This window comes from Mobula hypostoma, chromosome 7, assembly GCF_963921235.1.
Source record: "Mobula hypostoma chromosome 7, sMobHyp1.1, whole genome shotgun sequence".
Classification (NCBI taxonomy): domain Eukaryota; kingdom Metazoa; phylum Chordata; class Chondrichthyes; order Myliobatiformes; family Myliobatidae; genus Mobula; species Mobula hypostoma.
In genome coordinates, this window is record NC_086103.1 from 149,634,719 (window position 1) to 149,647,725 (window position 13,007).

Below are 13,007 nucleotides of genomic sequence, written 5' to 3' on the forward strand. Positions count from 1 at the left end.
TTACTAGGCTAACCTATAGCCCTCTATTTTACTAAGCCCCATGTACCTATCTAAAAGTCTCTTAAAAGACCCTATCGTATCCACTTCCACCACCGTTGCCGGCAGCCCATTCCACGTACTCACCACTCTCTGAGTGAAAAAAACTTACCCCTGACATCTCCTCTGTACTCCCCAGCACCTTAAACCTGTGTCCTCTTGTGGCAACCATTCCAGCCCTGGGATAAAGCCTCTGACTATCCACACAATCAATGCCTCTCATCATCTTATACACCTCTATCAGGTCACCTCTCATCCTCCATCGCTCCAAGGAGGAAAGGCCGAGTTCACACAACCTATTCTCATAAGGCATGCTCCCCAATCCAGGCAACATCCTTGTAAATCTCCTCTGCACCCTTTCTATGGCTTCCACATCCTTCCTGTAGTGAGGCGACAGGAACTGAGCGCAGTACTCTAAGTGTGGTCTGACCAGGGTCCTATGTAGCTAGAACATTACCTCTCGGCTCCTAAATTCAATTCCACAATTGATGAAGGCCAATGCACCGTATGCCGCCTTAACCACAGAGTCAACCTGCGCAGCTGCTTTGAGTGTCCTATGGACTCAGACCCCAAGATCCCTCTGATCCTCCACACTGCCAGGAGTCTTACCATTAATACTATATCCTACCATCATATTTGACCTACCAAAATGAACCACTTCACACTTATCTGGGTTGAACTCCATCTGCCACTTCTCAGCCCAGTTTTTCATCCAATCAATGTCCCACTGTAATTTCTGACAGCCCTCCACACTATCCACAACACCTCCAACCTTTGTGTCATCAGCAAACTTACTATCCCATGGCTCCACTTCCTCATCCAGGTCATTTATAAAAATCACCAAGAGTAAGGGTCCCAGAACAGATCCCACTGGAGCTTAAGAAGGAAATTAGGAGAGCCAGAAGGGGCCATGAGAAAGCCTTGGTGGGCAGGATTAAGGAAAACCCCAAGGCATTCTACAAGTATGTGATGAGCAAGAGGATAAGACATGAAAGAATAGGACCTATCAAGTGTGACAATGGGAAAGTATGTATGGAACCGGAGGAAATAGCAGAGGTACTTAATTAGCACTTCGGTATTCACTGGTGACTGACCTCCATGCAGAATATGACCTGTCTACAACCACTCTTTGCCTTCTGTGGGCAAGCCAATTCTGGATCCACAAAGCAATGGCTCCTTGGATCCCATGCCTCCTTACCTTCTCAATAAGCCTTGCATGGGGAACCTTATCAAATGCCTTGCTGTAAATCCATATACACTACATCTACTGTTCTTCATTCATCAATGTGTTTAGTCACATCCTCAAAAAATTCAATCAGTCTCATAAGGCATGACCTGCCCTTGACAAAGCCATGCTGTCTACTCCTAATCATATCATACCTCTCCAAGTGTTCATAAATCCTGCCTCTCAGGATCTTCTCCAACAATTTACCAACCACTGAGGTAAGACTCACTGGTCTATAATTTCCCCTGGGCTATATCTACTCCCTTTCTTGAATAAAGGAACAACATCTGTAATCTTCCAATCCTCTGGAACCTCTCCCGTTCCCACTGATGATGCAAAAATCATCGTCAGAGGCTCAGCAATCTCCTTCCTCACCTCCCACAGTAGCCTGGGGTACATCTCATCCGGTCCCTGCGGCTTATCCAACTAGATGCTTTCAAAAAGCTCCAGCACATCCTCTTTCTTCATATCTACATGCTCAAGCTTTTCAGTCTGCTGCGACATCACTACAATCACCAAGATCCTTTTCCATAGTGAATACTGAAGTAAAGTATTAATTAAGTACCTCTGCTATTTCCTCCGGTTCCATACATACTGTCCCACTTGATAGGTCCTATTCTTTCAGGTCTTATCCTCTTGCTCTTCACATACTTGTAGAATGCCTTGGGGTTTTCCTTAATCCTGCCCACCAAGGCCTTCTCATAGCCCCTTCTGTCTCTCCTAATTTCCTTCTTAAGCTCTTTCCTCTTAGCCTTATAATCTTCTCGATTTCTAACATTACCTAGCTCTCTGAACCTTTTGTAAGCTTTTCTTTTCTTCTTGACTGGATTCATTACAGCCTTTGTACACCACGGTTCCTGCACCTAACCATAACTTCCCTGTCTCATTGGAACATACCAATGCAGAACTCCACACAAATATCCCCTGAACATTTACCACATTTCTTCCGTACTTTTCCCTGAGAACATCTGTTTCCAATTTAAGCCTCCAATTTCCTGCCTAATAGCCTCATTATTCCCCTTACTCCAATTAAACACTTTTCTAACTTGTCTTTTCCTCTCTCTCTCTCCAGTGTTATTGTAAAGGAGATAGAATTATGATCACTATCTCCAAAATGCTCTCCCACTGAGAGATCTGACACCTTACTTGGTTCATTTCCCAATACCAGATCAAGTACAGCCTCTCCTCTTATAGGCTTATCTACATATTGTGTCAAGGTACCTTCCTGAACACACCTAACAAACTCCACCCCATCTAAACCCCTTGCTTTAGGGAGTTCCAATCGATATTTAGGAAATTAAAATCTCCCATCATGACAGCTCTTATTATTACACCTTTCCAGGATCTGTTTCCCTATCTGCTCCTCGATATCCCTGTTACTATTGGGCAGCCTATAAAAAACACCCAGTAAAGTTATTGACCCCTTCCTGTTCCTAACCTCCAACCACAGAGACTCAGTAGACAATCCCTCCATGGCATCCACCTTTTCTGCAGCTGTGACACTATCTCTGATCAACAGTGCCACGCCCCCACTTCTTTTGCCTCCCTCCCTGTCCTTTCTGAAACATCTAAAACCCGGCACTTGAAGTAACCATTCCTGTCCCTGAGCCATCCACGTCCCTGTAATGGCCACCACATCATAACTCCAAGTACTGATCCATGCTCTAAGCTCATCCGTTTTGCTCACAACACTCCTTGCATTAAAATAGACACATCTCAAACCTTTGGTCTGAGCGAGTCCCTTCTCTATCACCTGCTTATCCTTCCTCTCGCACTGTCTCCAAGCTTTCTCTATTTGTGAGCCAACCTCCTCTTCCCCAGTCTCTTCAGTTTGGTTCCCACCCCCAACAATTCTAGTTTAAACTCTCTCCAGTAGGCTTAGCAAACCTCCCCGCCAGGATATTGGTCCCCCTGGGACTCAAGTGCAACCCGTCCTTTTTGTATGGGTAACACCCGCCCCAAAAGAGGTCCCAGTGATCCAGAGATCTGAATCCCTGCCCTCTGCTCCAAACCCTCAGTCACACATTTATCCTCCACTTTATTCTATTCCTGTACTTACTGACGCGTGACACAGGCAGTAATCCCGAGATTACTACCTTTGTGGTCCTGTTTCTCAATTTCCTTCCTAACTCCCTGTAGTCTTTTTTCAGGACCTCTTCCCTTTTCCAACCTATGTCATTGGTACCAATATGTACCACGACCTCTGGTTGTTCTCCCTCCCACTGCAGGATATCTTGGACACGATTTGAAACATCCCAGACCCTGGCACTTGGGAGGCAAACTACCGTCTGAGTTTCTTTCCTGCGTCCACAGAATCGCCTGTCTGTCCTCCTAACTATAGAGTCCCCTATCGCTGCTGCCATCCTCTTCCCTTCCCTATCCTTCTGAGCCACAGGGCCAGACTCTGTGCCAGAGGCACGGCCACTGTTGCTTCACCCCCAACAGTAATCAAACAGGAGTACTTATTGTCAAGGGGTACAGCCACAGGGGTACTGTCTAGTACCTGATCCTTCCCTTCCCTTTCCTGACTGTGACCCACTTGTCTGTCTCCCATGGCCCTGGTGTGACCACCTGCCTATAACTCCTTTCTATCACCTCCTCGCTCTCCCTGACCATGCGAAGGTCATCAAGCTGTATCTCCAGTTCCCTAACTCGGTCCCTTAGGAGCTGCAGCTCAACACACCTAGTGCAGATATGGCTGTCCGTGAGGCTGGGAGACTCCAGGACCCAGCTTGGAGTCCAGAGCACAGAAAACTGGCCTCACACTCATACTACTTCCTTTTCGCAATTAACACAGGTAAACCTACCTCGCCTCTTCCCGTTACCACCTAAGCCCATTGAGCTGAAGCCCTATCACTCTGCTGCCTCTCACTCCACTGCCCACAGGATATGGCGGTCTTCTTTTTAAACCTTTCACGCTCTACTGGCTGACGTCACGCGCCTGCGCAGTCTCGCCTCTCTTTTATCCCGAGTAGTAAAAAAAACTCGCTTCGCTCCGAAAAATCAACCGTTCACTCGCAGTCTTCTTGCTCCGAATCTTCTTTTGAGCCAATCCCCATGACCCTCAATTTCCTGATTGTTCAAGGATTTATCAATCTCCATCTCAAACATATCTAATAATCTGCCCTCCATCACCCTCAGGGAAGATTATTTCCAGAGACTAATATGCTTGGAGCATTTTGTTGCTGAAGATTGTAACCAGGCAAAGTTGCATGGAAAAGATACCTGCTTCATCATTTGCTTTGTGATGTATGGAGATTTCTGGGAGAAAAGGTGATTGTCAATGTAACATGAGAAGAGAGAGCATCGATTCATCCCAACAGTTGTACACACAAATTGCTGAAAATCTCCCATAGCTAACTGAACTGGTTATCCCTAGTTGCTAGGAAAACAGCCAGTAACACAGAATCCTTAAAGGGTTAATGAAGAATAATCAATGATGGATGTGCAAGTCATTTTGATGACTGGGTTTTTTTTCTTAATACTGGTTTTAATTTGCTGGCCTACTATGTGAGTTGTTGAAAAAGGAGGTGCAAAGCAAAACAGTGGTTGCTTGGCAGTCTGTACTTGTGTGCTAGTACCCTCAAGGGAGCATCTACTGATAAAAGTGGACATATGACCTCCTGTTAGAGGATTATCGGTTCTGGATGTTCCCATCTGGAAGGAGTTGTGATTGCTGACAGTGATAGTGGATAATCCTTTGGTATCGCCTAATTCACAGTATTACTTGTTGGTTATCTGTGAGGCCAGCTATAAAAGGTTTTGTCAGAGATTTAGATACTGCAGAGAGATGGGCGAGCATGCACCCTCCATAGATGCTGTCTGACCAGCTGAGTTCCTCCAGAATTTTGTGTGTTGCTCTAGATTTCTAGCATCTACCGAATCTTTTGTGTGTGTGTGTGTGTGTGTGTGTGTGTGTGTGTGTGTGTATGGTAGTGGATAGAGTGCACTGGGGGAAAATTACCTGTAGGTTTCCTATCACCGAGGAACAGCTGATCACCCATTTCTCACCCAGCCTGATTTGGGAATGAGGAGAAGCGTATTAGTCTCAGGAAATAATCTTCCCTGAGGGTGATGGAGGGCAGATTATTAGATATGTTTAAGATGGAAATTGATAATGCCTTAAACAATCAGGAAATTGAGGGTCATGGGGATTGGCTTGAAAGAAGAATTCAAATCCACATGGATCAGTCATGATCATATTGAATGGACAGGCAAGCTTGAAGAGTTGGGTGACCTACTTGCGCTCTAATTCTCTTCTGTTATCGTGTAAAGTTAACCATTATTCTTATCACCCCAATGCCAAACCAAATATGTTTAAAGTGATTAACTCTGGCACGAACACCAATTTCTCCAACTTTGGGTAATTCGTCCTCCTTCCACCTTATCAATTTTTCCATTTTCCCATCATCTCTTTTCTTCTCCTCACCTGCCCATCGCCTCCCTCTGGCGTCCCTCATCCTTCCCTTTCTTCACCATCTTCTCCTATCAGATTCCTCCTTCTTCAGCTCTTTACCTCCTCTTCCTATCACCTCCTAGCTTCTCACTTCATTCCCCTTTCCCCACCCAGCCACATCACCTGGTTTCACCTATCTCCTGCCATTTTGCACCCTTCCCCTCCCCACACCTGCTTCCCCCTTCCTTTCCTGCCCTGATGAAGGGTCTCAGCCTGAAACTTTGACTATTCCTTTCCATAGATGCTCCTGACCTACTGAGTTCCTGTAGCATTTTGTGTGTGTTGTTTGTGTTCAAAATGACAGTGTTCAGTGGTAAACGTTGGATGGTGTGGTGCAAGAACCAGAGTTAAGCCTCCTGTGGTTCCTTTTAAACTTCATCCACTGTGGGTGGGGTTGCTGGTTGATTAAATTACTATCCCACTACAGTCCAAATCTTCACTAGTTGCAATGACTCTACAACACATTGCTTAAAACTCTGTCTATTTCTAGTCATCATGCAGCAGAAACAAACACTAATTTCAGAGAGGGTCCGATGAAGAGTGGTGAAAGGTAATAATAATTGAAGAAAGACTAGAAAAGCTCAATATTTCCTAGCCTGGAAATGACACTGGGGAAAAAAAGAGCATATGACAAAGTAAATTCAAGCACAATATTCTTGTAGTGTTGAACATTTGGAATAAAACAGGAGGTGGAGAGTGATGATGATTTATGGAGATGTTGCGATCTGAGCCCCATTGTTTATTGGAAGGTCTATTTTCTTTCAGTAAGAAGGCTGTGTGTTCGAACACAGTGGCTTCTATGGGGTCAACCAAATGTGTTATTGTCCTTTCTAAGCATGTTTTTTTTATGATCGCAAGACCCCACTGGACATTAAGAACTTAAAGTACTGCAGGAGTACCTCATCAGTGAGTTACTCATTGGCAGAGAAACTGAAGGAGCTGAAATTGGATCGTGCTGCTCCCTGCATCAGAGAAGCGTCGGAGAAGTCGGTGTGTGAAGGCGGTGCGCAACCTAACAGCGAGTGATCGCAAGACCTTCTCAGACATTATTAATATGGAATGCTGCAAGTCCGATTCACAGATTTTTTTTGGCGGATGGCAGGGGCGGTAAGCGGGGGAGCTGTGTGGCCTTGGTGATAGCAAGGACTAGGCCTCAAGCTGCAGCTGCCCCAGAGAAAGGCATTAGAGTCTTTGCGCTCCACCAGAGGGCGTGTGGTGAGGTTTCAAGTGGGAGTCAGTGCTGCCCCCCCTCAGTGTTCCCTTGACAGAAGACAAAGCTGTGTTATGTTTGACTGCAGACTGCTGCAACATCCATAGACTCGGACTCGGGGTCTTGGACTAGTTTTTTTTTTGCGCCACTGTATTTTACCGATATCTTGTACGTGCTTGTTGTGTTATATGTGCTGTATGTGTTTCGTGTCATGTGTGACTGTTGGTACTGCATTTTGCTCCTTGGCCTCAGGATAACACTGTTTTGTTGGCTTTATTCATATATAGTTGAATGACAATTAAACTTGAACTATATATTTAGAATTGACTTTCCAAAGACATTGAGAGCCTTCCTTAATGTTTTTCATGACCTTATTACTGTAGCTGTGACCTAGTTTGATAATGCCAGTGTTATTTTCAGATAATTAATTTTACTGTTTTTCATTCTAGCATGATGACCAAATAGAAGAACTTTTCAGGAAGATTGATTATTCTGCAAATGGTCAAATTGGATGGGTATGTCCAAATACTGCAGAGCTAGGCAACTTAATTTGAGTTCTGCAGTTCTGAGATGCTGAAATTAATTTTGGATCTTGAATACACAGAAAGATTTTGTGTGCATTAAATTAACCTGTATGTTGAATCTATTTCTTCAATAAGTTCAAGAAATTTTTTCTTTTATTGTAATTTTCTTATTTTTAAACAAAAATGAACGAAGTGATAAAATTTCAAAGAAAACTTTCAAACAAGGGTGAGAGGTAAGTGAGAGCACAGTGTTAAAATCGCATGCTTATGGTTGTTGTGAAGTGGATCTTTTCTGAGTCCGTCTGCCCATCAGTGTGTCATCAGCATTTATTGCCTATTGCAGTCAAATCTGCAATTTCTTTCCTTTTGCCTCTATTGTATTGAGAAATTAGTTGAGTTCACAAACTGAATTAAAATATTAAGCTGCTTAGTGTAAATTAGGCAGATATTCATGACAAGGACAAATATATTAAATAAATTATTTAATTAAGGGCATTTTCAAATGATTAATAGCAACATATGAAAGAAAAGTTGATAATTCCTTTCACCAATTACTCATTTAATAGTTCCATTATGGCATGGTTCCCTGCTCAAGATAGATAATTTATTCTCCATGGACTGCACTTTCTTGTGTTATTATCCCTCAGGCCCAATCTATTATAATAAGGCTGCTTCCTTTATCAGTATTACTGTCTGTTCAAGGCCATGATGCTTGCAGTTTTGTCCCTGCAAAGAGTGGAGCTGAATAATAACAGCAGGCCTTACAGAAGCTCTACTTTCAAATTGCGCTGCGGACCAAGGATTTTCAAATCTATTAACGTGATAGTATTTTGTTTAAAATAATGAGGAGAAAAACATCTGATGAACATAATATTCGTTTCTAATATAGAAGAGCATAATTTTGACCTCAAAAGCTCTCTTTGGAACTGATCTTAATCTGGACTTTATCAAGGACAACTGATTTGTTGTCCAGCTGCTGATGATGGAAACTGAACACTGCAGCACAAGAACAAATACATCACAGGGATGTCTATTTAAATGCAACAGATTTGTGTGGTGTCAGTATATCATTTCTGATATTTCTTCTCCAGGCGGTTATAATGTAAACTTTTCTGACATACTCTTTGATTTAAATGTGGCAGAATTGTAGTGGAATTTAGAAATCTGGCCAGGACCCAGAGACTCCAAATCCTCTCTGTCAAATATCTGCTCCCACCAAGATGAGCAGGAGCCTAACTGCCACCTACTGAGGTGCACTCCAAATAACTTGGTTCTACTTCAATTACTCCACTTGGGGAAGGTCCTTCCTGCCTATAATAGATCATGCAGGCACATAAGGCCGTAAGATACAAAAGCAGGATTAGGCCATTTGTCCATCAAGTCTGCTCTGCCATTTCATCATGGCTGATCCATTTTCCCTCTTACCCCAATCTCCTGCCTTCTTCCCATATCCTTTCACGCCCTGACTAATCAAGAATCTAACAACCTTTGCCTTAAGTATATCAAAAGGCTGAGCCTCCACAGGCACCTGTGGCAATGAATTCCACAGCTTCTTCACTCTCTGACAAATGAAACATCACCTCATCGCCATTCTGAAAGGATGCCCCTCTATTCTGAGGCTGTGTCCTCTGATCTTAGACTCTCCCACCAAAGGATACATCCTCTCCACATCTATCTACTCTATTGAGGCCTTTCAATTTTGAATAGGTTTCAATTGGGTCACCCCTCATTCTTCTTAATTCCCGTGAGTACAGGCTCAGAGCCATCAAACTTTCCTCATATGAGAAGTCTTTCAATCCCGGAATCATTTTCGTGAACCTCCTTTGAAACCTTTCTAATATCAGCACATCATTTCTTAGAAAACGGGCCCAAAACTGCTCACAATACTCCAAGTGAGGCCTCACCTGTACTTTATAAACCTCAACATTCCATCTATTCCTCTTGAAATGAATGCTAACATCACATTTGGTTTCCTCACCACAGACTCAACCTGAAAATTAACCTTCAGGGAATACTATATAAGGACTCTCAAGTCCCTTTGCACCTCAGATTTTTGAATTTCTCTCCATTTCAAAAATAGTCTACCCTTTTATTTCTTCTACCAAAGTGCATGACCATACACTTCCTGATGCTGTATTCTATCTGCCACCTCTTTGTCCATTTTCTTAATCTGTCTAGGTCCTTCTGTAGCCTCTATGATTCCTCAAGACTGCCTGCCCCTCCACCTATCTTCATAGCATCCACAAACTTTGCAGCAAGGCTATCAGTTCTGTCATCCAAGTCATTCACATATAAATGAAAAAAAATGGTTCCAACACAGAACATCGCTAGTCACCAGCAGCCAACCAGAAAAAGTTCCCTTTATTCCCATTCTTTGCCTCCTGCCAATCAGCCACTACTCTACCCACGCTAGAATCTTTCATGTAATACCATGGGCTTGTAGCTTGTTAAGCAGCCTCGTGTGGTACTTTGTCAAAGGCCTTCTGAAAACCCTTTGGCTGTCCTGCTTGTTATTTCTTAGAAGAATTCCAACAGATTTGTCAGAAAAGATTTTACCTTGAGGAAACCATGTTGACGACAGCCTATTTTTATCATGTGCCTCCAAGTACCCCAAAACCACATCCTTAACAATGGACTTCAATGTCTTCCCAACCACTGAGGTCAGACTAACTGGCCCATAATTTCCTTTCTTCTGCCTCGCTCCCATCTTGAAGAGTAGTATGACATTTGTGTGGAACTATGCTGGAAACTATTGATTCTTGAAAGATCATTACTAATGCCAGCACATCCTCTGAAGCCACCTCTTCCTGAATGCTGGGGTGTAGTCCATCTGGTCCAGGTGACTTATCTATCTTCAGACCTTTCAATTTCCCAAGAACCTTCTCTCTAATAATAGCAAGTTCACACACTTCTTCCCCCTGACACTCTCAAACTTCCAACATACTGCTAATGTCTTCCACAGTGAATACTGATGCAAAATACTTATTCTGTTCATCTGTTATTTCTTTGTCCCTCATTACTACCTCTCCAGCATCATTTTCCAGTGGTCTGATATCCACTCTCACCTCTTTCACACTTTATGTATCTGAAGAAACTCTTGGTATTCTCTTTAGTATTATTAGCTATCTTACTTTCATATTCCATCTTTTTCAGTTGCCTCTATTGGTTTTTAAATGTTTCCTAATCCTTTAATTTCCCACTAATTTTTGCTGTATTATATGCCCTCTCTTTGACTTTTATGTTGACTTTCACTTCTCTTGTTAGCCATGGTTGTGCCACCTTGCCTTTTAGAACACTTTTTCCTCTTTGGGATGTATATATCCTGTGCCTTCCAAATTGCTTCCAGAAATTCCAGCCATTGCTGCTCTGCCATCAACCCTGCCAGTGTTCTTTTCCACTCAATTTTGGCCAGCACCTTGTTCATTCCTCTTTAATTCTCATTACTCCACTGTAATACTAATACATCTGATTTTAACAACTTTCTCTCAAATTTCAGGTTAAATTTGATCATATTATGATCATTGGTCCCTAGGGGTTCCTTTACCTTAAGCTCTCTTTATTAGTTTATTGCACAACACCCAATCCAGAATAGCTGCCACCTTAGTGGGCTCAACCATGAGCTGCTGCAAAAGGCAATCTCATGGGCATTCTAGAAAACCTCCCTCTTGGGACCCAGCACCAACCTAATTTTCCCAATCTACCTGCATATTGAAATCCCCCATTAGTATTGTAACATTACCTTTTTGGCATGCATTTTCTATCTCCTGATGTAATTTGTAGGCCACATCTTTACAACTGTTGGGGGGGAATGGTTCTGCATATGACTCTTTTTATGTCTTTTTACCCTTCAGTTCCTTAGTTCTACCCACACTGACTCAACACCTTCCAACCTATGTCACCTGTTTTTAATAATTTGATTTCATTTTTTACCAACAGAGCCACCTTACCCCCTCTGCGTACCTGCCTGTCCTTTTGATACAATGTGTATCATTGGATGTTAAGCTCACAGCTATAATCTTTCAGCCATAATTCAATGATACCTACAACATCATACCTGCCAATTTGTAACTGTGCCACAAGTTCATCGACCTTATTCTGTATACTGTGCGCATTCAAATATAACACCTTCAGTCCTGTATTCACCCTTTTCGACTTTGTCTCCCTTTTACCTTGCAACTCAGCCTGTTAACTGCAATGTTGCCCTATGATCAGCCTCTCCTTGCTAGGAGTCTCACTACACATTGCGTCTGTTTGTAAACCAACAACCTCATCCTCAGCACTGTCTCTCCAGTTGCCATCCCCCTGCTAAATTAATTTAAGTCCTCCTGAACAACTCTGGCGAACCTGTCTGTGAGGATATCGGTCTCCCTCAGATTCAGGTGTATCCCGCCCCTTTTGTACAAATTGTACCTTCCCCAGAAGAGATCCCAATGATCCATAAATCTGAACCCCTACTCCTGAACAAGTTCTCTGCCAAATCATCCTATTCTTACCTTCACTGGCACGTAGCACAGGTAGCAACCCAAAGATTACTACCCTAGAGGTCCTGTTTTTCAGCTTTCAAACTAGCATCCTAAAATCTCTCTTCAGGACCTCCTCACCTTTCCTACCTATGTTATTGGTGCCAATATGTACTAAGGCTTCTGACTGCTTAGCCTCCCCCTTTAGAATGCCATGGACCCAGTCTGAAACATCCCTGACCCTGGCACCTGAGATGCAACATGCCATCTGGGTGTCTCTATCGCACCCACAGAATCTCGCCTCTGTTCCTCTGACTCAGGTATCTCCTATCACCACTGCAGTCCTCTTCACCTCCCTGCTCTTCTGAGCCACAGCACCAGACTCTGTGCCGGAGACCTGGTCACTGTGGCTCCCCTTTGGGAGGTCGTCCCCTCAATAATACCAAAGTTGTATAATTATTATTGAGAGGAACAGCCACAGATGTACTCTGCACTAGCTGTGCATTACCCCTCCTTCTCCTGACAGTCATCCGGTTACCTGTCTCCTACAACCTAGGGGTGACTACCTCCCTGTAGCTCCAGAGAGTGGTGGATATGTGGAATGCTCTGCCCCAGAAGGCTGTGGAGGCCAAGTCTCTGGATGCTTTCAAGAAAGAGATGGATAGAGCTCTGAAAGATAGCGGAATCAAAGGTTATGGGGATAAGGCAGGAACTGGATACTGATTGTGGATGATCAGCCATGATCACAGTGAATGGCGGTGCTGGCTCGAAGGGCTGAATAGCCTACTCCTGCACCTATTGTCTATTGTCTATCACCACCTCATTCTCCCGTAGGGGGAGAAGGTCATTGAGCAGCAGCTCCAGTTCATTAACACGGTCTCTCAGGAGCTGCAGCTCCATGCACCCACAAGGCTGGAGGTCTCCCAGAATTCCCACATCGGTCGCAGAGTACAAAACACTGTCCTGAAGCCATTGTCACTACACTGCTATGCCCTAAAAGACAATAAATGAACAATTAAGAACAAAATGAGTTACCACATACTTTACCTCACCGAAGCCTGTTGAGCCAAAGCTATTCCAAACATTGGCACACTAA

The 13,007-nt window shown here is 43.5% G+C and overlaps 1 protein-coding gene across 3 annotated transcripts in view; it reads left to right on the plus strand.

The window, feature by feature from the left end:
* The window catches only part of wdr95 (WD40 repeat domain 95), a 138,639-nt gene that overhangs the window by 45,491 nt on the left and 80,141 nt on the right, over nucleotides 1-13,007 (plus strand). For all 3 annotated transcript variants that reach the window (XM_063054272.1, XM_063054274.1, XM_063054275.1), the window contains one exon: nucleotides 7,377-7,442. In XM_063054272.1, coding sequence (XP_062910342.1) covers nucleotides 7,377-7,442 — 66 coding nt within the window. The remainder of the gene's footprint in view (nucleotides 1-7,376; nucleotides 7,443-13,007) is intronic.